The sequence below is a fragment of the Haliotis asinina genome, chromosome 1, assembly GCF_037392515.1.
Source record: "Haliotis asinina isolate JCU_RB_2024 chromosome 1, JCU_Hal_asi_v2, whole genome shotgun sequence".
NCBI classification, from domain to species: Eukaryota; Metazoa; Mollusca; class Gastropoda; order Lepetellida; family Haliotidae; genus Haliotis; species Haliotis asinina.
In genome coordinates this window covers 15585474-15607963 of record NC_090280.1, presented here as the reverse complement: position 1 = coordinate 15607963, position 22490 = coordinate 15585474, and the positions used below count along the sequence as shown (strand labels likewise).

At 41.0% G+C, this 22490-nt stretch overlaps 2 protein-coding genes across 3 annotated transcripts in view; both read left to right on the top strand.

The window, feature by feature from the left end:
• Positions 1-22490, top strand: part of LOC137287454 (protein turtle-like) — a 66521-nt gene that overhangs the window by 5574 nt on the left and 38457 nt on the right. Inside the window, exons 6-13 of one of the 2 annotated variants that reach the window (XM_067819772.1) lie at positions 53-331; positions 876-1172; positions 1344-1640; positions 2636-2798; positions 3211-3263; positions 3354-3446; positions 4237-4335; positions 4550-5073. In XM_067819772.1, the coding sequence (XP_067675873.1) occupies positions 53-331; positions 876-1172; positions 1344-1640; positions 2636-2798; positions 3211-3263; positions 3354-3446; positions 4237-4335; positions 4550-4572 (1304 nt within the window). In that variant the 3' untranslated portion in view covers positions 4573-5073. Of the gene's footprint in view, positions 1-52; positions 332-875; positions 1173-1343; positions 1641-2635; positions 2799-3084; positions 3098-3210; positions 3264-3353; positions 3447-4236; positions 4336-4549; positions 5074-22490 lie in introns of those variants that run through there. The other variant, XM_067819765.1, reaches the window with a different exon arrangement.
• Positions 8275-22109, top strand: LOC137258070 (nephrin-like). Its single transcript, XM_067795626.1, has 14 exons — positions 8275-8470; positions 14967-14996; positions 15267-15623; positions 16209-16466; positions 16640-16897; positions 17399-17674; positions 18070-18366; positions 18889-19185; positions 20154-20309; positions 20605-20620; positions 20761-20813; positions 20899-20982; positions 21154-21264; positions 21438-22109. Exons 1-14 carry the CDS (start codon positions 8275-8277, stop codon positions 21458-21460), a joined length of 2412 nt encoding a protein of 803 aa, XP_067651727.1. The 3' UTR covers positions 21461-22109.

The window sequence follows — 22490 nt, the reverse complement described above, 5'->3', positions numbered from 1 at the left end:
CATTTCGTGTTAAGAGTTACCTCTACAATAATGAATCAGTTCACATTTTCAGACCCAGCCGACATAAGCATGTTTACCGTCAACTCTCACAGTGGCTCCGTGACATTGAACGAGTCTGATACAGTGACCTTTAGATGCCAGATTGACAGTAATCCAAAGTCAGAAGTCAGGCTACTGAATGGATCAGGGGAGTTGATAAGGGCAGATAACTCACTGATAGCATCATATAGACTGGATTCAGCAGACTGTAGACAAAGAGGGAACTACTCCTACACTACCACTAACAACATCGGGGCACCTGTCAGTCAGATGGTTGAGTTGCTGGTTATATGTAAGTAAATTGTATTTCAGCAACTGTACGTCATGTAGGTACAAGAACAGGTGATTGTCAACCTGTTATAATCATTTCACACTCTTTACAGGCAAACACACGTAATTAGTCTGTATAGTATGTTCTCATGCATGTGTTATTATTTTAAGTACTGTGTAGACCGTGCTGTTGAAATTTGAGTTGACATGTGTCCTACTGTCTTTTTTGTGGAATGTAGAAATATCGACAGCTGTCTGCAAACTCAAGAGCTTAGAAGTATGAGAAGCATAAACAATCCTATGTAAATGTTTTCGATTACGCACATGAATCAGTCACCTCACAAGTGAAGGAAAAAAAGGCCAAGGAAGTTGTTATCTATAAAATGTGTTATATGTATTCAATTACTCACAGTAAAAGCTGTCAATTTGATCTTCGTCTTTCTCTCCTCCCCTCCCCTCCCCTCCCCCCCTCGGTGACTACAGTCTGAAAGTGGGTAATGGAGATGGCGGTTCAGTTACAAGTTGTTCCTGACCCGAGATGTGTGTTATCCATTACTTTTAACCAGGCTCCCCTCGACTTGACGACTCGGTTTCCAAACAACTCACTTTCGCAGCTACACTGGGTGGTGATGTGATTGTGTCTGTGTCAGTCCTGGCCTACCCCCTTCCTACCTTCACCTGGAGTAGATCCATCAGCACCAGCCAGGACCTCACTGGTTCCTCTAGCCCTGTCTCAGACATCGCAGTCAGTGCCAGACTACACCTTACTAACCTACAACACCAGGACTTTGGTGACTACAGTCTGAAAGTGGATAATGGAGATGGCGCTTCAGTTTCCTACACTGTCAGCATTGAACCGGCAGGTCAGTTTCAAACATATCACCTTGTACACTAAGAATTCAGGATTTAACTACTCATGTGTCTGAATAGCTCTCACATTTTTGTCTGTTTACATCTGTTGTACTTCAAAATACAAAAATAAAATTGCAATATTTTAAGACGGTGATAATACTGTCTGATTAATCTCTCGCAAGGACCACCACAGACACCTACACAGTTTCGAGATCTGGATAACGCAACATCAGCGTCGGTATGGTTGTCCTGGCTGCCTGGCTTCAATGGTGGACGCACTCAGACGTTCATGATCGAGTATCGTCAGTTTGCTACAAGAACGTGGACTGTTTATAAATCTTATGTTGACACAGACAAGATGATGGTGATTGAAGTGACTGGCCTTATATCTGGAGATATATATATATTTCGACTGCAAGCTGAAAATGATTATGGCGATTCTAGCAGATATGTCTTTGTAGAAACTACGACTGCTGGAGGTAGGTGCCACGCAAAGAGAATCAGTCACTTTCTACGGTCAGTATCCTTTGGAAAGCTCATCAACTGAACAGTGATAGACTTCCGATGTGTTCTTTGAGCACACACGAGTTCATGTAAAAAAGGTAGTGAGCCACGGCAGGGCAATGATATAAATGCTTATGTTTTATTTGCCTACATAGCATCCGTCAACCTCACGGAAATTTGTAGGCTATGCTCTAGGCTCATGAACACCACTTGGTTTGACTTTATATCTTGCAGCACAAACTTCAAGAAACAATAAGGGCAAGAAACATGTTGTGTGTTTAAAGTAGGCAGAAGTCCGCTAATATCTAACTACATATAGATAGACTTACTAATGATTTATGTCACCTCGTATTCAGATATAAGAAATCATTCCCAGTGTTGACAACGCCTAACGTGTTTTCGAAAAGGAACGTAAACGACCCCATAACTGAACAAATATAATCATCAATGTTGTTGTAAACATGTGTAAATATCAACACAGGGCCGTTGATCCTGTGATAAATGTGAGCGTGCACAATTAACGAAGATTTGAGAGGATAGCTTGGGAATATCAGTTTAACGGGTCATTTGCATTCTAAGAAAGCATGCATGAAGACATGTGTATGAAGAACACCATGAATGAGGCCCTAGAGAACCAGGGAACAAATGGACTTCATGAACATATGCTTGTGTAAACGGTGACCACCTGGCTCTTTTGGTTGATAAATATGCATATTAATATGTTGCCTAGTCGAATAATGACAGGCCACCATCATGTCACTGGTATAAAACTGACAATAAACATCCAAACTATATATGAGCTTATATGTAGTACTCATGTTTAACATTTAGCCTGTGCCTATTGTGTTTTAACCAATGGTCTGTGAAGACAGCAAAGCTCGCAAAATATATAAAATATGTTTTACTGGAATGCAGTAACGTACGATAAATAGTCAGCTGCAGCTGTGATGATATTTTGATTACACTGTAGATCCACCCGCCCAGCAAAAGCGCGATGCTGCATGTACCGTGGTAGTATCAGGTGCGACAGTAGGAACCTTCATTCTTACCCTGCTCATTGGAGGCATTGTTCTAATGGTGTTGTACCGAAAGGGGTACAGGATCGGAAAGAGCTTAAAAGGTATATATTTAATGTGTTATATGACTGAACAGCATGTATATACAGAGTGGCGATTCTCCAAGCGTATGCTCCGTGATACTGCCTACATACGTAAACCATCGCTTGTCAAGATTGTGAATGACTGCTTTTGATTTCTATTGCGACTGTTTGTACTGTATGTATAGTTATGTTATGTGTCCGCAGTAATTTACAATTAACGTAACTATCCTCAATGCTGTTTTTTTAAAGGATGGTGTGCCATTTGACGTTTTTGATTCTCACTGTATGCCGTTTTCTTTTTCTCTTTCTTTTTTTTCCAGATGCTCGAAAAAGGTAAGGTAATCTTCAAAGTTCACTAGTCATTGTGCAATGAGTTAACCACATCTATGTTTTATATATTGAGGATTTATACTATTGTTCGAAACTGACCTGACGCTGTTTTATAGCCCCAGTCATCCTGACCCTGTGGAAATGGACAACAGAGGATATTCATCATTAGGTATGTACTGATTATGTGGTATTTACCTCATTTGCGATGTCTCAATTATCTTTGCATCTACTAGCATGAAATCATTACAATGTGTTTCAGACCAGGTCATACCTCCAGTGCAGTATTCTAATTTGGAGGAGGAATCGGAAACGCAACAGTACACCCAGTTGAAAATGTATGAGGATGCAAAAGGTAGATTATTATTATTATTATTCCGCCGTAATATGCTATCAAACATAGGTCCAAAAATCACTGTTCATAGTAGCTTCAAGCAGGTGCACATGGTGCTGTAGTAGATTGCGCCCTAAACCCTGGACCCTAGCTTGGCCCAATAGCAAAGGACAGCTAATGCAAAATTAATTCAGAAATTTATGCCCCAAAACCGAGCTTCATGCACAAAATGCCTGCAATTTCAAATGTAAGACCCGTGTAGCTACAAGGCACCGTTTGGCGCCGATATTGGATACAAGTGTTTCGCTGTCTGTTTTCACCATTCTAAAGTACTTACCTTTGAAAATGTGCTGTGCTCGAGCCATAACCATGTCCATATCTTGTGTCATATTGAGCGCTACCTCTGAGCTACTTTTCTCTCAAAACATTATTTTTCGATTTCTTTTCGAAGCCGAACACCTGATTAAGGAGCAAGCATACGCTCCAAAACGTCGTGTTATTCACAATGAAGAAGTTGACATACATAAATGCCACTACTAAATGCCCTTCAACAATCCAAACGTATCAGGTGAAAACTGATAGGAACTCTTATAAAACATTGAGTGTATGCGCCTGATAATTCCTGGCCAGACCCTGTCAGTTCCTGATTGCCAGTCATGTCTACTGTACACTCAAGCCTCAAGTTAACGAGAGCTTATTTTGTGTCCGGAACTATATGCTCGCGTGTCAAATGCGCGTTCTGGATGGGTTGTTCCCTGCCTGCAAGTCGAATTATTTGTTTGTGAAACATTTGTTGAAATTATGTCTTCAGCAGATACACGTACCTATGAAGGCGTGATAGAGACTCTCCCTGTGACCTATGAGTCCATCAGGGCATCTCCATACCAGAACACAGGGGTACATTCTCAAGGTAACCAAAGCAGGATTGAAATCTTCCGCATCGTCATTGTCATGGTCATGTCATGGATGAACTGTTTCCATAAATCCCTCAACATCAGTCTTCATCAACATTTGTGTTCACTTATATTCCAGCATAATACGTTTGTATTATATGATACACTCATTTGGTGGGTTCAGTGTTTGTGGGTTAAATTATCTTTATTTGCATGCTTTCCCCTTTGCAGGTCCTGACCATGAAAACAACTGACGAAGCAGACGAGGATACGTCCTGATATGATTTTCAGTTAAGGATAACATATTCGTTCAGCAAGATGCAGGCAAACATCTGCGATAGTTTCTTAAATTTAAAGCAAGATCAATTCAAGGGAAGAATGAAAGACATTCTGTATGAGTAAATCATCATGCCAGGGTCGTATCTAATGCGCGACACAACACCCTCCCATGGAGGCCTGACAACGATACAAGAACACGGTAGTTCTCACAATGAGGAACAATCGCCCTTATAGGACACTTATTGGGAGTCTAAACAACGAGGCACTGTTGTTGGGATATCAGATGGGTCGCTTGAGACCAACTGCCATTTCCTCTTTTGACACTAGGAGCTGTTAAAGTGACGTTCTATCGTTTCAGGTTTGGTAAGAAAGTTTCATTCTGACAGAGAGAAGGGGTTTCATCGTTTGTTAGTTCAACAGATGTGCATACTTTGATGCCTTATTAAAGTGTTGATTCTCATCAAACATTAAATAGCTATTGGTTCATGCTGTTTCATTGAACAAATGCCATAAAGCAAATCTTGACTTCACAGACTGCAACCAACTTGTATGCAAACAACTTCATCTCCACATCTGGACATCATGTCAGAAAACCTCTGATCGAGGGATCAGGTAACTAGCCCAATATGTAACACAATAAGATGCGATGTGGATACCCTCATGATCTGATGGAGAGGTTGATTGTGAACGTGAATGTGAAAGTCTTATGCCTTGATGGCTCTTCCATTCACTTCATAAAGGGACTTCCCCCTTTAAACCACGAGAATGGGAAAAGCCTTTCTTCGTGAATGACGGATGTCATTGCTTATCACCGGGCACACGAGCGACCATTCACTTGTTTGATGTAGTATCTGGTAAGAGCACATGTCGGATGAGAAGCCCCTTCATTTAAGAACAAAACGGACTCAAGATATGATTTAGTGGTGGTTGAATTTCAAAACAAATAGGTACATCAATGAAGTCCTTCCACGTCACATGCCTTTGGAGTTGTAGCAGCATGACTCGCGCCACGTCACCAACTGGCCGTCGTGTTGCAAGACCGACATCGTCGATTGTTACTGTGTATGTCGAGACGGTGACGACCAGCAATAATATTATTGCTGTCACTGTGCATACAAAATACTGACTATGACACATTCTTGTGGACTCCAGTAACCAAAACCACAACAGTTACGGCTGTTGTTGCTTTGGCGAACTCGCCAATAGACGTATGAATTTTAGCATTCAGCACCTTGCTGGTTGAGACTATGATAGATATTCCGCATCCTCTAGATGCTCCCAAACCAGTTTTATCTGCAGTTGAAATATAGGTACCAGAACATAGCAACTCACTCCCGGATCTTAGCTGAATCAACGTCCTGCACTTGAGACGGTCCCCCTCAACTAGCAACACAACCACATAAACGTAATAGAGGAAACACTAGAAGGAATTTAATGCACAAAGTCATATGTGGCATCTCAAACGAAAGGGCTAAATCACACCATGGTGTGAAATGCAATATATCTTGACCAAGTGAGGTAAACAAGGACATTGGTTCCCTGACTGGAGTGTTGAGCATTACGTAATAACACCTCATACATGTTCTGTCCAGAGAGTGCATAGGGTTGTACATCAGATCAACATCAGCCATTTCTGCCTTGTGTGTGATCGCAATTACTTTACTGGCCGACAGAATAACGAGGTTTGTCATACAATGGGTACGTTTTGTCGGCAGGATAAAGCCAACGGATATTTTTGGTATCCGCTGGGGTCATATACGGATACCGATGCAAATCGGAGAGGCCATAATTATGCACATTTTGGGGACTACATTCACACTGAAAACAAACATGGCGTCACGCCCATCTATCGGCGATCGTGTGCAGATTGACGGCCTTGGTGACGGTACTATGAGTGCCTTGATGAGAAAAAAAATTGTTTGTTTGTTTGGGGTGTTTTGTCATTTTTCAAACCAAGTTAATATTCGTTGACAACAATAAAAACTGACTGGGAACTATATGACTTACCGCAGTCAAATGAGTGATCAGTAGAAAACTGCTTCATCGAGCTTGTGACGTCACGTATTTCTACGCACATATATGTGACCTCATAGATATGCGGACACATCTCAGAAAGTTTAGTTTCATGTTCTGTGGCAAATGAAATCACATTTTTTTTAAATTTAAATTAGGATTGACATTGTATGATAAATAGGTTATCACTCTCGTATATTTTGGGATATCCTGCATTGGGAATAAACACTATGTACTTAGCTAGCCTAGGCTCGCGAAATACAATGTTTATTCCCAATGCAGGATAATAACCATCCCAAACCACACTCGCGTGATAACCTATTTATATGTACTGTAGTGCTCATATTAAATGGTGTCTACAGCCTGTAGATAAAAAGGATACTGCAATTAGATCTATACCGTGGCATGTAAAGTTCCTGCTGAGTACACCGATGCAAACGTTTGCACCGTCAGACACGTTTCTGATTGCTCTCTCGGTACGGTCTCCTTTGTTAGACGTACATTGAACATTAGCAATAGTAATGACATTCATTAGTGTAAGCTGAGGAACAGCAACACCTGTGCATGTATACGGGGAGTATATTTATATTTTGACAAACATTGCACAGACTATAAGTGCTGCATCACCTTATGTTCCAGACGGTCCCTACCAGGTTTCCATGACTCCTTCAACCTCTTTCTTATCCTCAAAACATCATCATCAGTCCATGTCTTTTCTTTACCAGCTTTCGAGATGTTGTCACTGACGCGTGTAGATGTGTGTAAAAGTGTGTCTTTACAATCTTCACGTAATTGTTGACATATAGGAGTTGCTTAGTGTTGAAACATTCTAAATTCGGTCCTACACTGTAACAGGTGCGATAGCAGACGAGATGCAGAACTGGAACAAACAAATAAATGTTGTTTGTTAAAAAGTTTGTTTTATAGCATCGATGTTGTTCAGGAAACGAATCGGTACAGGCAGGTAAGAAATAAATACCAACGTGTTTGTCATGAGTAACAGGCCAGAAATTCAGTGTTACATACATGTTTCATACTATGAGTGACTTCCTCATCCACGGGTGGTAGGAAAATAATATATAGTTAAAGTTGCATATCTGTATAGATAAACAGATTAAGTAAATACCAAAGTTGTCATGCCCGTGAGACTGCAGCCAAGAGACAAGTCAGTTAACAAAATGATAATACTAAGACGGGTGTGCTGAAAACGTGTTGTTCTGACGAAACCATCATTTCTGTCTATGTTGATGGAACACTAAACTCCCTGTTGCTGGCGTACCAAACTGTCAGTCTTGGATATATTCACGACCATCCGGATAGGTTCGGTGGCTGTTGATGATGCTACGCGTGATGTCCCTTACACACTGACAGGTTAGTCCTTGTTTTCTTTATCTTCACTTATGAGACAGCGCTAAATTGTAGATTATAACGTCGTAATGCACGATCTTGCTCTCTTTGGATTTGATCGAGAGGAAGGACACACTTTGGAGTTATTCAGCCAAGACAAGGCCGAGAAGGTACTGAGGTCAGAACACGACAACGAGTATACAACTGCGCCGTTTCCTTTCGCTTTCGTAGGTTCTCCTCGACTAGATGAGACAATTTCAAAGCAACTCAAATATCCTGCTACACTGAGTAGTGACGTGACTGTCTCTGTATCAATTATGACTTATTTCCTTCCTACATTCACCTGGAGTAGATCCATCAGCACCAGCCAGGACCTCACTGGTTCCCCCATCTCAGTCACTGCCAGACTACACCTTACCAACCTCCAGCAGCAGGACTTCGGGGACTACTATCTGACAGTGAACAATGGTGTAGGTCGTTCAGTGACATACCGACCAGGCGTTGTTTTCCAAGGTATGAGCCTAACCCCAAATTGTAAGGTCCACATAGACACATGTGAATATTGAGGCAGTGGCTTGAGCCGAGTGTTAGGATTAGCGGACGCCACTAATTCAGATTACTCGCTGGTTACAGATAATCCAACTACTGATACATTGACACTCTCTTCATTGTGTGTTAATGGCATGTCAGAAGAAGGTAGATATTTACTATCGATAGTTTATCATATGGCCCCAAATGTATGACTGATGTCAAACATGTCTCTTCGTAGACCTGCATTTACGAAAAATATTCAACCCGTAGTGGCAGTTTGGCATCTGTTCCCAGGAGCACCGAGAAGTCCAACAAACATCAGTGTCTCCTAAGCAGGCCCCTTTACTCTGCATGTTTAATGGAAGGAGGAGTTCAATGGCGGAGCTACACGGACATTCATTGTAGAGTACAGCACACCGAGGAAAAGGACCGGTAGACAGCTATCAATGATCTCATCTCTGACACGCTGTACTATCTGAGGGTTGCCGCTAGGAACACGTTTGGCGACCGCAGCAACACTGAACGAATGGCTGGACGTACGGAGAAGACCGTTAAACGTATGTCTCATACACAAGTACACAATATTGTCTTGTACATGTTTTCTTTTTGGTAGTTGGTACTAAGAGGTGGTTAATTCTATCAGTACTGCGATTACGTTTGATATAATTTAATACTAGTGCTGTGTATGAATTCCATACCTGAGGTTCTGGAGTTTTTTTCACTTGTTAGTTGTTGGTGTTTCTACGTGATGTATTTCTATTAAGTCCTTGTATCCTCTCCAGAAGCTGGATTAATAGCTGGAGTGACAGTCAGTGTGGTATTGGTCGTCGGCCTTGTGGTCGTCGTTGTCGTCATGACCAGGAAAGGATACTGATGTATATTACATAGACCAGGTAGGGGCACTGTGTGAATAGACATGGATCTTTGCTGTAAAAGGCAAACAATGTATTTCGTGAACGGGACTTGATAACACACATTAAAAACACTCGAGAGGTTATTAACTTCGTTTTAAGAAGTTTGACATGACATCTTCATTCCTCCACAGGTACAGCAGCCATGGAGAATTCGTAAGCGTCCATTTCTTGTAGTTCTTGTCTCTCGCAACACATAACGAAATTTCTGTTTCACTGTCTCTCGTGTGTGTGGCGGTGTCTGTGTCTGCTTTAATGACTGGTGTGTGTGTGTTTGTGTATGTGAATATTCTGCCTTTCTGACAATTTCGTCTTTTCAGCTGCAAGTCAAATGGCAATCTAAGCGAACGGTCGCACTTCTAAGGTATGTCAGTAGTCAGAGGTAAGCATATAAGCATCTATAACAGAAAGAATAATTTCTTGTCTGTTTCTTTTCTCCCTGCAATATAGATGGTAACCGTACTCTGATCTGCAAGGTGAAGGTGATGACTGACAAACAGACGTACACAGAAAGGAAGTATTGTGCAAATACAGGATTCCTTCCTTCCGGAGGTATATATTCTACCAAACGATTATATATTCATAGCTCTCCAAACCATACAACAGAATCTGTGCCTCTAGAAATGGTGAACGATTGCTCTTATAATGCTGCAAATTGTACATGGGAAGTTTTTTGTGTTTCAAATAAATCCAAGGTCAAGCGTGTTGTAAGAGACGACTAACGGGGTTGTCAGTCTTGTTTGACAGTGTCCCAACTGCGCAGATCGCTGCTCCTGCTACTGATCACTGGGTTGTCTGGTCCAAATTCGACTATCTACAGATATTGCTAAGTGTAGCGCAAAAGCAAAGAGACTGACTCACTCACTGTACTGTAGTACAGACATCCACTGTATGCCTTGTGTTTTCAGATCCTGACTATGGGCATGTTTAAAGGAACACCGTGTGATGAACAACGTGCGTGCGAACTGTTACTACTGTTTAGCTCACAGTGATTAATTATGATATTTTCTAGTATAATCAACACGTTGATATATAAACATATAACATAAGAATATTTTACGTGATATGACACTTGTATTGAACTTGATTGTCTAATGCTGGCGTTCTTTCACAAGCGTCTGTGGGCATGGTGGGGATACGTTACCGTGGTCATTACGTATTTCAATCTGGATCGCAAGTGTTCATCTCAGGAAAAAACATGAAACATCATATAGCTAGATGCATTAACCCAATAGTGCATTTCTCTTTGTAAGCATGAAGTTAGCGAGCTTTGTTTAATTTGACGATGTTTATGAAGTTGTGTTTGCCTATGTTATTGGAATCCCTATAAAATGTAGGACATAGGCTACTTCAAAATCATTGGTAAAAATTCAAACATGATGTATTTATCATCAAATCGAATCACATTTTTGCTCGCTTGGAATATAAATGGACATTTCTGTATCAGCATTCCGTCACGGAGTATATTCCTTTTAAAGAAGATCTGGTTTTGTGAAATGTGCATTTTACGTAATTTAATGTCAGTCTGAAAAAGAAATGTTACTGGATATTTCCTAATCTAGCATGTTAAATTCGTGTATTTGTGTCACGATAAATACTGGTTATTGTATCAATTTAACATGAACATATATTAGAAATAGCTTACCCACAGCAGTGTAAACGTAAGCATTTAAATTGAAAACATCACCACTCATATATTATTATGTCCACAATATTCATATATTTCATACTGCTAAGAGGTATCATAACATTTTGGTTACGGTGTATTATGTTATTTCATGTTTTATGGATGCATGTCTTTGCATTGTGTGGTGTTTTTGATTGGAATTAAAATGTGACACATTTATGTTTCTTATGTAATTAACACACACACCAGCGGACTTCCTTTAATGTAACTGGAAACCCCATGTAAGATATACTGTTGACAATATAATCTGCTAAATCTTTCACATAGACTCCCTTGGTTTTATAGATCTATTTATACATCAGTCAGGCGGGTAACGATTGCGTTAGTCTGTCCATGCTACAGTACTGAATAGGAGGGTGTCACCTGTATTATCCACATACTGTAAGCAGAAGTTGCTGGTTCCACATTCATTGCGTGTTCTGTATATCAAATGGTTAAGCACAGCATTGTGTATTGGTTACTTGAGGCACAGGAGGTATGTGTTCTGGATTGTGAACACGAGAGAGGAACTCAAGGTAGATTACACGGAACAACGTTTATCCCGTTTCTGTTTGTCCTGCACACTGAGGACAACGTGTTGAGCGAGCATTAATACGAACGCGCGGTGGCTTGTATTACACCTGACACAGGGTTGTGAACACAAACATTATTCTGTTAGCTGCTTAGTCAAATCGAACGTATGGTGCCGCCTCTTACAGAAGCCATGTTTGCATTTTTGCAGCTCTCATGGTTTGCCACAGGGAATTTCGTCCCTGATCGAGCTAACACGCTGTGACATATCACATACCCATGGAATTTACAGTCACAATACCCAGAACAAATATGGTGTCTTATCTGATTTGTGCCAAGACATTGACAATGCCGGCAACAACTGTACCTACCTGATCGTGTTCTGTTCTCTCAGTTTTACGTCTAATCAATACCATGACCAAATATCACAGTCTGAAATCAACTGAACGTCAGGATAATGTAATGTAAACTGAGTGAACATTTATTATTGTGGCCCAATACCACTCCAATACACAGTCGGAATAGTTCTGATATACGAAGGCAGGTGTTTAATGGGCACTGAAGTGGACATGTGCTGAAGATATTTCATAGTAAATTTAGGATATGTGGTAGTGATCCGCTACTTCCTTGGAGAAATGTTTCAGGTTGCAAGTTTTCATCTTCATGTGAAGATGTCAGGGGTGTAACAACTGCAGTTCGAATGGAACGTCGATATAGGTGGTGATAGAGACTGTAAATGATGTAAAAATCGTTGAATGGAACATTACATCATAAGGTTTGAAAATATGTTTAATCATGAGTAAAGAAGAGACTGTACTGACATCGATATGGGCTCCTCATTTTAACACGCCACGTCAAATTAATCATAGAAACAAACGTAATTATGATATGAATATATACGACTAAATGGGAGTTGACAATTGGATGTGAAAATGAATAATGAATGAAATCCAGTAACCAACGTCTACAGGGTGTTGAATGAATGGAAGACATACCAGGAGTACGTAACACCAATGTACACCGCAAACACCCGGAACATATTGATCAATCCCTTTACGCAATAGTATATTATTCAATTTCAGTGGAATACAGTGTTGGATTTTATATCATCTTTCACCTGTCATTATTCATTATTCATAACACACGTAAGCATGTCCTGATGTGATGGTATCAGTCGTTACTTCCACAATTTCAGAAACAAACATGTGCTTAGTAATGCCACACTGAACTGTATGCCAGTAGGTTGTAACTGATTGTGTTTAGAGCAATACATAGGCGTGTCAAGATGTGAGGGTTCGAACTATCCTCGCTATTGTCATTTTTCGGTGTGTTAGCACTGCACACATACTGTGCGCATGTAGGTTTCATCGATGTGGTAAACGTCAAAGATCAGCATCGTTCCAGGCTTATCGAGTTGAGATACCGTGATATAACTGAGCATGTTAAGGTGATTGACGACTCGACACACTGATCGACTCACTCCCTGAAAACTCCCTCACCGACTCACTCGCTTAGTGACTCTCTCACTGACACACTAACAGATTCACTCGCTGATTGACAGGATCACAGACTCACTCACTGATTGACTCTCTCACTGATACACTTTTGGATTGACTCTCTCGCTGCCGCACTTGCTGACTCACTCTCCCACAGACTCAATTGCTGATTGGCTCTCAAGCAGAGTCTCTCACTGACTCACATACTGACTCTCTCTCTGAACGACTTAATCGCTGACTGATTTTCTCACTGACTCTTTCGCTGGTTGACTTAATCATAGATTCACTCACGTGCTGACTCTCGCACTTAACACTTGGTAACTGGGTTTCTATTGACACACTCGCTGAATGACTGTCGCACTGACTCACTCGCTGACTCACTCGCTGAGTGACTCTCAGCGATTCAATCGCTGATTGACTCTCACGGACTCACTCGCTGATTTACTGTCTCTGACTCACTAACTGACTGACTCTCTCACTGATTCACTCGCTGACTGGCTCAATTGCTGAGTCAGTCGCTGTGAGTTAGTGAGAGAGTTAGTGAGAGAGTCAGTCAGCGACTTGCTCTCTCACTAACTCACTCGTTGACCGTCTCTCAGTGACTCACTTTCTGATTCAATCGCTGGTTTCTATTGACACACTCGCTGAATGACTGTCGCACTCACTCACTCGCTGACTCACTTGCTGAGTGACTCTCAGCGATTCAATCGCTGATTGACTCTCACGGACTCACTCGCTGTTAGATTTAGTTTTACCTATTGCCCCAAACTGCTAGGATGTGGCCTCGGTAGTGACTCGGGTATATTTATTAACCAGGAAGTAGACGTCACATAACATGGCCTGACCTGGAAACACAGGTAGAGGAAAACTCCGCTGGTCCTAATGTAAAGGTGAGTGTCAATATACTAACTCATGCTTTGAAGGTTCCTGTTATTTTAACTAGTCTTCAACAAAATCTAGACAACTGTATCCACTCATTCTGTTCTTGTTTACATATATCTGTATGAGTATCTAGCTTGGGGCTGCCATCTACTGACTTCCACCCTCAACATGCTAACTTGTACTGATAAATTATCAACCAATAATGGTGATCTGCCACATAGGTCAAAATTTCCGTAGGTAGATCAGTTAGGACAAAATCAAACAAATGGCACACATGGCTCAACGGAACAAGTTTCGGATACATATGTATATTGTTTCATGAAGTTTATCTTGGTGATCATAATCACCTGAAGCCTACACAAATATAGCCGCAGATGGAAATGCTGTGATTGGATGGCGTTATATATATATGTGTGTGTGTGTGTGTGTGTGTGTGTGTGTGTGTGTGTGTGTGTGTGTGTGTGTGTGTGTGTGTGTGTGTGTGTGTTGTCCTTCTGGATAACGCCATCTAATCGTCTCACTATGACCTGTAACTCATACACGGTAATCGGTTTTGAGATATCTGGAATATTACATATCTATCAAAGAGCATTTTGTTTCAGATAGTTCGAATCCACTAGATAGCCTGTATTGAGTTCGAGTGCTGGATCGACGTTTATCAGTGTAAGCAGGTCAAGTAAACTCAGAGTGATAAACGTTGAAGTGGTGTAAATGTCAGGAATGCAGCACCTCAAACCCACAGGTACGGGCATGGTTGTGGGAAAACGACGATCAGAAACGACGATCGGGGGTGCAGAGTCGCTCGCGGTAATGACTGAGGAACGAGACCGAATATGATCATAACTCATTATTAGACACACTACATGTCGTTCACGGTGACGTTTTCAGAATGTCCCAGACCACAAATCCTAAACTGAATATGTGAATGCGCATGTATACCGTTCCTTTACCTTTTCAGAACACTGTCCATGGCGTCACTTCGTATTAATCAATATCTGTGTTTGCAGTTATCCTGTTGAAAGGTATGTCAGGGTGAGGATTAAAGATTATTTATGAGTATTATTTCTAAATTAAATACTTACTTGGCATCTAATACTCAACATGTATCATTTTCAAAGACGTAGGTAGTATCTAACTTAAAGGTTGACGGAAGATATTGATATCGAGGAAATGGTCCTCAGGGCGTTTCCTAAAGAAGCGTACAATAGGAAGATGAGGTCGAATTTTGATCCCTGATTACCGTCAAGATACCCGTGACCGTCAAACATCTATCACGTATTCTTTGTTGTCAGGTGTTGGGGGATTAGTGACTGTGTCAGGGTCAGGAGGAACAGGGATACCCAACCAGCAGGCTCTGACACTGAGATGCAGCTACACTGTGATACCCGAGGATGTTGTTACTGGGTTCACATGGAGGAGAGTGGAGGGCAGCTCCACAGTGACCATAGCCACTGGATCAGTGACTGCTCAGACAGCTGTGTTCTTGGACTCCTGGAAGGACAAGGGCATATTTATTGGTGACTACACCTCCTCCCTCGACATCCAGCTACCTGCCAGTCACGTGACCTCCAGTTATGCCGGGACCTACAGATGTGAAGTGATGGTGCTTTCAGGATTAGGTTATATTGATACTACTGCCTCTGTGCTAAGTAAGTTTTTGACAAGCATCATAGTGAATGAAGGGTAAGGGTTGACCTCCACCTATTCATAAAATATTAGCTAAGTCATGTACAACAACTAAGCTGAAGTGTTTATAAACCAGATACGATGCATATACGATACACGTACATGCTACAAACCTCAATCAGAAATTCAGTTCTGTAAGCATAATATACACAATGTCGTCACGTTACTCACATATAGAGAGACAGTATTCTGAATCCCGAAGAATCCACAGACCTGGCATCAGAGGTCCAAAATGACGTATAAACTTTACCTCACACAAAACGTCTCTTTCTAATAACAATGCAAACATGACACTACACATATATGGTGTCGTGTCTCGTGAAATTAATCGCATTATCCGCAGCAGAACTTACACTAGGTAGAAGTAGGAAAGGTGTTATCAATACATGATCCCCCTACCACCTACACAATGGAGGAGTCATCCTGCCCATGATAGCCTGTAGTACCTACAGCAGGGAGGACACTACACCTGTGCTGTCATCCACAATCGGGGATAAGACTCAGTCTCTGTTAGTGCACATAAGTATTTAACATTTATTACATTTCAGCCTCTCCTTCAGTATCTGGACTACCACCGGTACAGACCGTTACAGCTTTCTCTAACTTCAGGATAGATTGCAGTACCTTCACCACACCTGGCAACCCTCCAACAACAAAATACACATGGACCAATGGTGGTTCTACAGTCAGTACTGGGGCTGTAATTGACAGAAGGCACATCAGCAGGAGTCAGGGAGGAGACTACACCTGTACTGCCAGCAACAGTCAGGGATCAGACTCAGCCTCAGTCAGTGTGGATGTACAATGCAAGTAATCCGAATACCTACACCCCTATGCTGTTTTGATACTGTTTGTTGCCGTTAAAGTTCGGATAATGCTTAAAAGATCATTTCTGATGTGATACCATTTCTCAGATTCTGATTTTGGACACGCATTTTAAATTGTCAGCTGTATTTTGCACATGGATTGTAATCTTTAGATCCCCCTTCTATGTCTGGACTACCACCAGTACAGGCCGTCACAGAGTTCTCTATCCTCAGGATAGACTGCGGCACCTACACCACACCTGGCAACCCTCCAACAACAAGATACGGGTGGACATTTGGTGGTTCTACTGTCAGTACTGTCGCTATAATTGACAGGAGGAACATAAGCAGGGGTCAGGGAGGAGACTACACCTGCACTGCCAGCAACAGTCAGGGATCAGACTCAGCTTCAGTCAATGTGGATATACAATGTGAGTAGCTGGTCTGTAGACAGTTGTTAACAGTAGTCTTTCTCTACCTTAAAGATTCGTATGGCGGATCTACCGTTCTACTGGGGTTGAACACCAGTTTCGGCCGTTCTATTGGGACTGTAGTACTGTTACTGTATTTAAGTTTGGACAGGACAAAATGTCTACATAACTGGATCACAATCAACATCACAATCTCTTTAAACATTTTTTTTAGCTTCGGGTGTTACTTCAATGACGTCACTATCTACCTTAGCTACTGGTTGCATTATCTACTATGTTGTGTGATACATCACAAGTACTGGGGAAAGTTTGGGCAGCTGCTCTACAGAAATTCTTAGTTGGTTTTCAGTTGCATATTTCATAAATATACTGAATTGTTATTTACTGTGCAGGTGTGATCCGTTGACTGTATAGGTGCAATCACGTTGACGTTGATACACGCCATTGAATAATTAGTAAATATCACATAAACACACGCACATTACTTGATGTTTCTTTCAGACTCAGCAAGCATACGGAAGTTTACCGCCAACTCTGTAAGTGGCTCAGTGACAATTAACGAGTCAAGTACAGTAACCCTGATTTGCCAAGTGGACAGTAATCCAAATCCAGCCATCAAGTTACTGAATGGATCTCAAGAACTGACAAGAGCAGATAGCTCATTGACGGCAACATATACACTGGAGTTAAACTGTAGACAAAGGGGGAACGTTTCTTGTACTGCATCCAACAACGTCGGTAGACCGGTCACCCAGAGCGTTAATTTGTTGGTTCAGTGTAATGTACATTTGTAATTCTATGTGTATTGTTGTTTACTTAGGTTATAAGTTAGCGTAAACATGTTTACTTTGTATTACGGTCAAAACAGGTTCGTAGCGTAATGTTCAAGCAATATAGTAGCATTATTTGCTATCCGGAAACGCATTGTAAAGACAAACTAAAATCCTAAACAGAGCTGATGACCAGAACTACTATGATTGTATTACTCCCCTCATGGATGCTGTGCGTGAAGCCCATGTCTTGTATTCCCTGCAGTGACATTGCTGGAATATTGATAAGCGATGTGAAAATAAACTGACTCACTCACTCAGTAAGTCGAAAACCACCAGTTCGGCCTTCCTATGTGACCACACGTTATTGGTTTATTTGTCATTATACCGTTCATTTACCAGGTTCACCTCGACTTGATGATTCAGTATCCAAACAACTCAAGTTCGCGGCTACACTAGGTGGTGATGTGACTGTGTCTGTGTCAGTCCTGGCCTACCCCCTTCCTACATTCACCTGGAGTAGATCCATCAGCACCACCCAGGACCTCACTGGTTCCTCCAGCCCTGTGTCAGACATCTCAGTAATTGCCAGACTACACCTTACCAACCTCCAGCAGCAGGACTTTGGTGACTACTATGTTACAGTCGACAATGGCGTGGGCGGGTTAGTGACATGCACAGTCAGCGTAGTACATGTAGGTGAGTTACCGATGTCCGATATCGTATTGATCATTCTTGCTTTCAGGATATTGCTAGGTTAAAAATTTGCCATTACAAAAGGCGTAAGAAATCCCCACAGAACCGGCAAAATATATAAAGCTTAGAAGTTTGAAATTGTCAGTATATTTGTATTCAGCAAAAACAAAGGCAAAAATGTACATATTCACAGGAGAGGTTTAATCTACAATGCAAATGAATCAGTTCTACAATAACGGGTCACAAATATAACGTCAACTGACCGAAGTCTTGATATGAGAGTGAGAAACAGTTATACATATATATAGTCCTTTTCATTGTTAGCTGTTCTCGTCACGGTATGGCTGCAACATTGCAGTGGTGACGTTAAATATTAACTCCCTCACTCGATATTGTTTTCAGAATTTTCAGATAACTGTTACTTTTTGTTTACATTTTACATTCATTTTAGTAACACAAACTCGAAACTCTAATTTCTGAGATGACACATAGATACGTTTTATTTTCTGAATAATTTGTTGCAAGGGCCACCACAGATACCGACACAGTTTCGGGATCTGGCTAATGCAACAACGTCGTCGCTATGGCTGTCCTGGCTGCCTGGGTTTAATGGTGGACACCCTCAGACGTTTCTGATTGAGTATCGTCAGTATTCTACAAGAACGTGGATTGTGTACAATTCTTATAACGACACAGGCGAGATGGTGGTGGCAGAAGTGTCTGGGCTCACAGCAGGACATATTTACATATTCAGGCTACTTGTCAGAAATGACTATGGGCGTTCGAAGACATATGTCTTTGTAGAAACTGCGACTGTAGGAGGTAGGTTGCACGAATCACTCATTGGAAAGTTTAATGGAAAACTGAATGAAACCTATTGTTCCGTGGGTCTTTTATGTGAACAATATTCCTCTTTAGTTACGCACTCAGACTTGTTATGTATTTCTGAGAACTTTTCGTTTAAATAGATTTCATGTATGCACATAGCACTCAACGTTTGACAGGACACGTGGATCATCATAAACCAGAAACAATAACATGGTAAGATATTAGTGCTGTTAATCTGAGAAACGTCTTTTACTTTACATGATATCGTAACTTCAGTTATTGTTAGATATATATACTCAATCAACACCGATTAATAATTTTCTAAATAATCGATGAAGTTATCATATGTGCATTGGATCAGGCGTTAACATGTACCTCTGGATTTTATGGGATGTGTTTTGTCTGAACGACAAAAGAAATGAGTTCCTGGACAACTGGGAAAGAAATGGTCTTCATGAACACATGCTTGTTGTAAACGGTGATCGACTATAGTTAGTGTCAGACTCGCTAAATTGGTTTGATACATGATACTGTTTCAGTGAATGGCCTGACCTCGTCATGTCACTGGTACAGAGTAGACACTAAACATACGAAATCAAATGAGATATTTAAAAGTTTTAGTCGTGTTTAAAATTCAACCTGGGACATGTGTATTGGGCCCCACCACCTGCCGGGGAAACAAACTCGTTTGACTTGCTGAGGCATCGCAAAAGTGGACATAAATACATTTCACTTGGGGGCGTTGTCGTACGGCTGGTAGAAGTCGACTAAGTGGTTCTGGAGGTTTGACTGGTTGATTTGGCATGGTACGTGTTATCATGTCTGCATTAAGTATGTGATGGTCGTGGAGTCAGTTACTGCCTGGTTGAATGTATACAGACCGAGCTATAGCTATGTCACTAGAATATTGAACCTCAAATACATACAGTCTGCAGCCACATGTTATGGTGTTTACATTGTAGATCCAACAGACCAGCAAAACCTCGTCTCTTCATGTATCAGGACAGGGGTACTGGCAGGAGCGACAGTAGGAACCTTTCTCCTTACTTTGCTCATTGGAGGAATTTTTCTGATGGTGCTGTACAGAAAGGGTTACAGTTTCGGAAATATTGTAATAGGTACTTAAATAAATTTCGTGTTGTTATATGATCGAACACAGATAACATAGAGTAGGTCTTCTCCCAAACGTCTGTTACATGGCCTTTGTCTTCAGCATGTGAATCACTGATTATCAAGATAGTGTATGATGGCTAAGACTGGGGTTTGAACTGCCAATGTTTGTAATGTGTCTGTAGTTACACCTCTATCTACAATAAACTTTGTCACTCTCACCTCCGGTTACATTTACAAGTGGTGTTACATGTTTACATTGTGTTTTACATGTCATTTGTGTTTTCTTTGTGTTTTTTTCAGGAGCTTCTCAAAAAAGGTAAACAAAACATTACATCGATAAGCTAAAACTACGGTATAAGGTCGAACTTACAATATGTAAATTATATTATAATTTACATTCTAAAGTGCACCTCCTAAACCCTTCAATTATTGCAAACGTACCTGTTGATTTTACAGTTCTAGTCATCCAGAACCCGCGGATAAGGACGACAGAGAGTACTCTTCATTAGGTATGTGCTGATTATTACTGTCCCTTGTTTTGATACAAAATTTCATATGCTTTTTCCACAACTCAACCATTACAATATGTTTCAGATGTTCCAACGCAGTACTCAAATTTGGAGGAGGAATCAGAAAAACAACAGTACACACAGTTGAAGATTTATGAGAACACAAAAGGTAGATGCATGCCATTTAATAAAGTAAAGTCTAGAGCTCTCATCTGGATGCAGTCTGCGATTATTTGGGTTCTAACGAGAAGGACAGACCTGTAATTTGATGTTTCGTTTGTCAACCTGTAGGAGAGCCACTACAAATGATGATGAATTTTGTAATGAATTATATCTTCAGCGGAAGCTGCAGCAGAAGCAAACACCTGTGAAGGCGTCACAGAGGCACCCCCTGTGACCTATGTGTCCATCACTGCATCGCCCTACCAGAACACCGGGGCACATTCGCAAGGTAACCAAAGCATGAAACACTCCTGGATCCATTGTGTCCACAAATCCCTTGACATCAGTATTCATCATCAGTATTCTTTGTCTTCTGTTCCGTTACAATACTTTTGTAGTATTGGATGCTTTCAGTTATTAGTTTTTCTGCACGTTAAATAACCTTTATTGTGTACTTTGCAGGTCCTGTCCATGGAAATAACTAACGAAACTGACGAGTATATCAGTTTCCAGTTATGAATAAACTACTTGTTCATTCCAGTCCATGACTGCTTTGAGGCAAACGTCAGTGTTATTTCCTTTAGATTTAAAGTTCATTATATGGTGGGGTTATCCTCATTTCTTCTTTGTCGATTATTTATCATTGATATACTAAATGTAGAAAGATATAAATGGAACCAGTAAACAAGAAATATAATTTGTCCCTTAAGACCGATAGTGATGTTACTCGGACTTGATTAGGCAGGCAACAGAACCGATATCAAGTCATACCAGGATTGCAGCAAAACAGAGAAGACATTCTGGGTATGTACATGAGACCTCATAGTGCCGGTGCCGTGTGTAAGTACCGACGGAACATCCTCGCATGGTGACCTGACAACTACACAAGTACTCAGCATTACTCACGCTGAGAGGCAGTGATCCTTATCGGACACTTATTGGGAGTTTAAAACATATGGACGATAGATCAAATGCAGGCAAGAACTAGTTCGTTCTTTTGAGAAGACATTTGTCACTGTGACTTCCGTCGCTTCAGTTTTGGTGAGAAAGTTTCATTTTTCACGGTTGATATGAGTTTTATCGTTTGCTATTTCAACGGATGTGCTTGATTTGGTGTATGATTAAAGTGGTGATTCACAGCAAACATCCAGTGGTTATTTGTTAATAGCGTTGAGTTGAGCAGCTGCCACAAAGCAAAACTTGTTTCCATGGACAGCAACCCAGAGTTAAGCAAACAGCTTCCGTCTACACACTTGGACATCACCCCACAAACCTCGAAGAATCAGGTGACTAATAATACGACAAAATGTTATGGATGTCAACTCCTTCTTTATTGTTTTCACAACGTTTCTGTTAAACTGTTTGTTAGCATCCACCTGATGAAGGGGCAAGGAATAGCCCCGAAACGTTGTGAAAACAATAACGAAGTTCCTGTTTAACTGTTAGTTAGCATCCACTTGATGAAGGGACGAGGAACAGCTCAGAAACGTTGTGAAAACAATAAAGAAGAAGTTG

What these genes read in the sequence shown, in the direction of transcription:
- LOC137258070 (XM_067795626.1), top strand. Translation starts at nt 8,275, where the DNA reads ATGACTTATTTCCTTCCTACATTCACCTGGAGTAGATCCATCAGCACC. An exon ending in AGTCAATGTGGATATACAAT is followed by an intron (nt 16,898 to 17,398) that starts GTGAGTAGCTGG and finishes TGTTTCTTTCAG; the next exon opens with ACTCAGCAAGCATACGGAAG. An exon ending in CACCGGGGCACATTCGCAAG is followed by an intron (nt 21,265 to 21,437) that starts GTAACCAAAGCA and finishes TGTACTTTGCAG; the next exon opens with GTCCTGTCCATGGAAATAAC.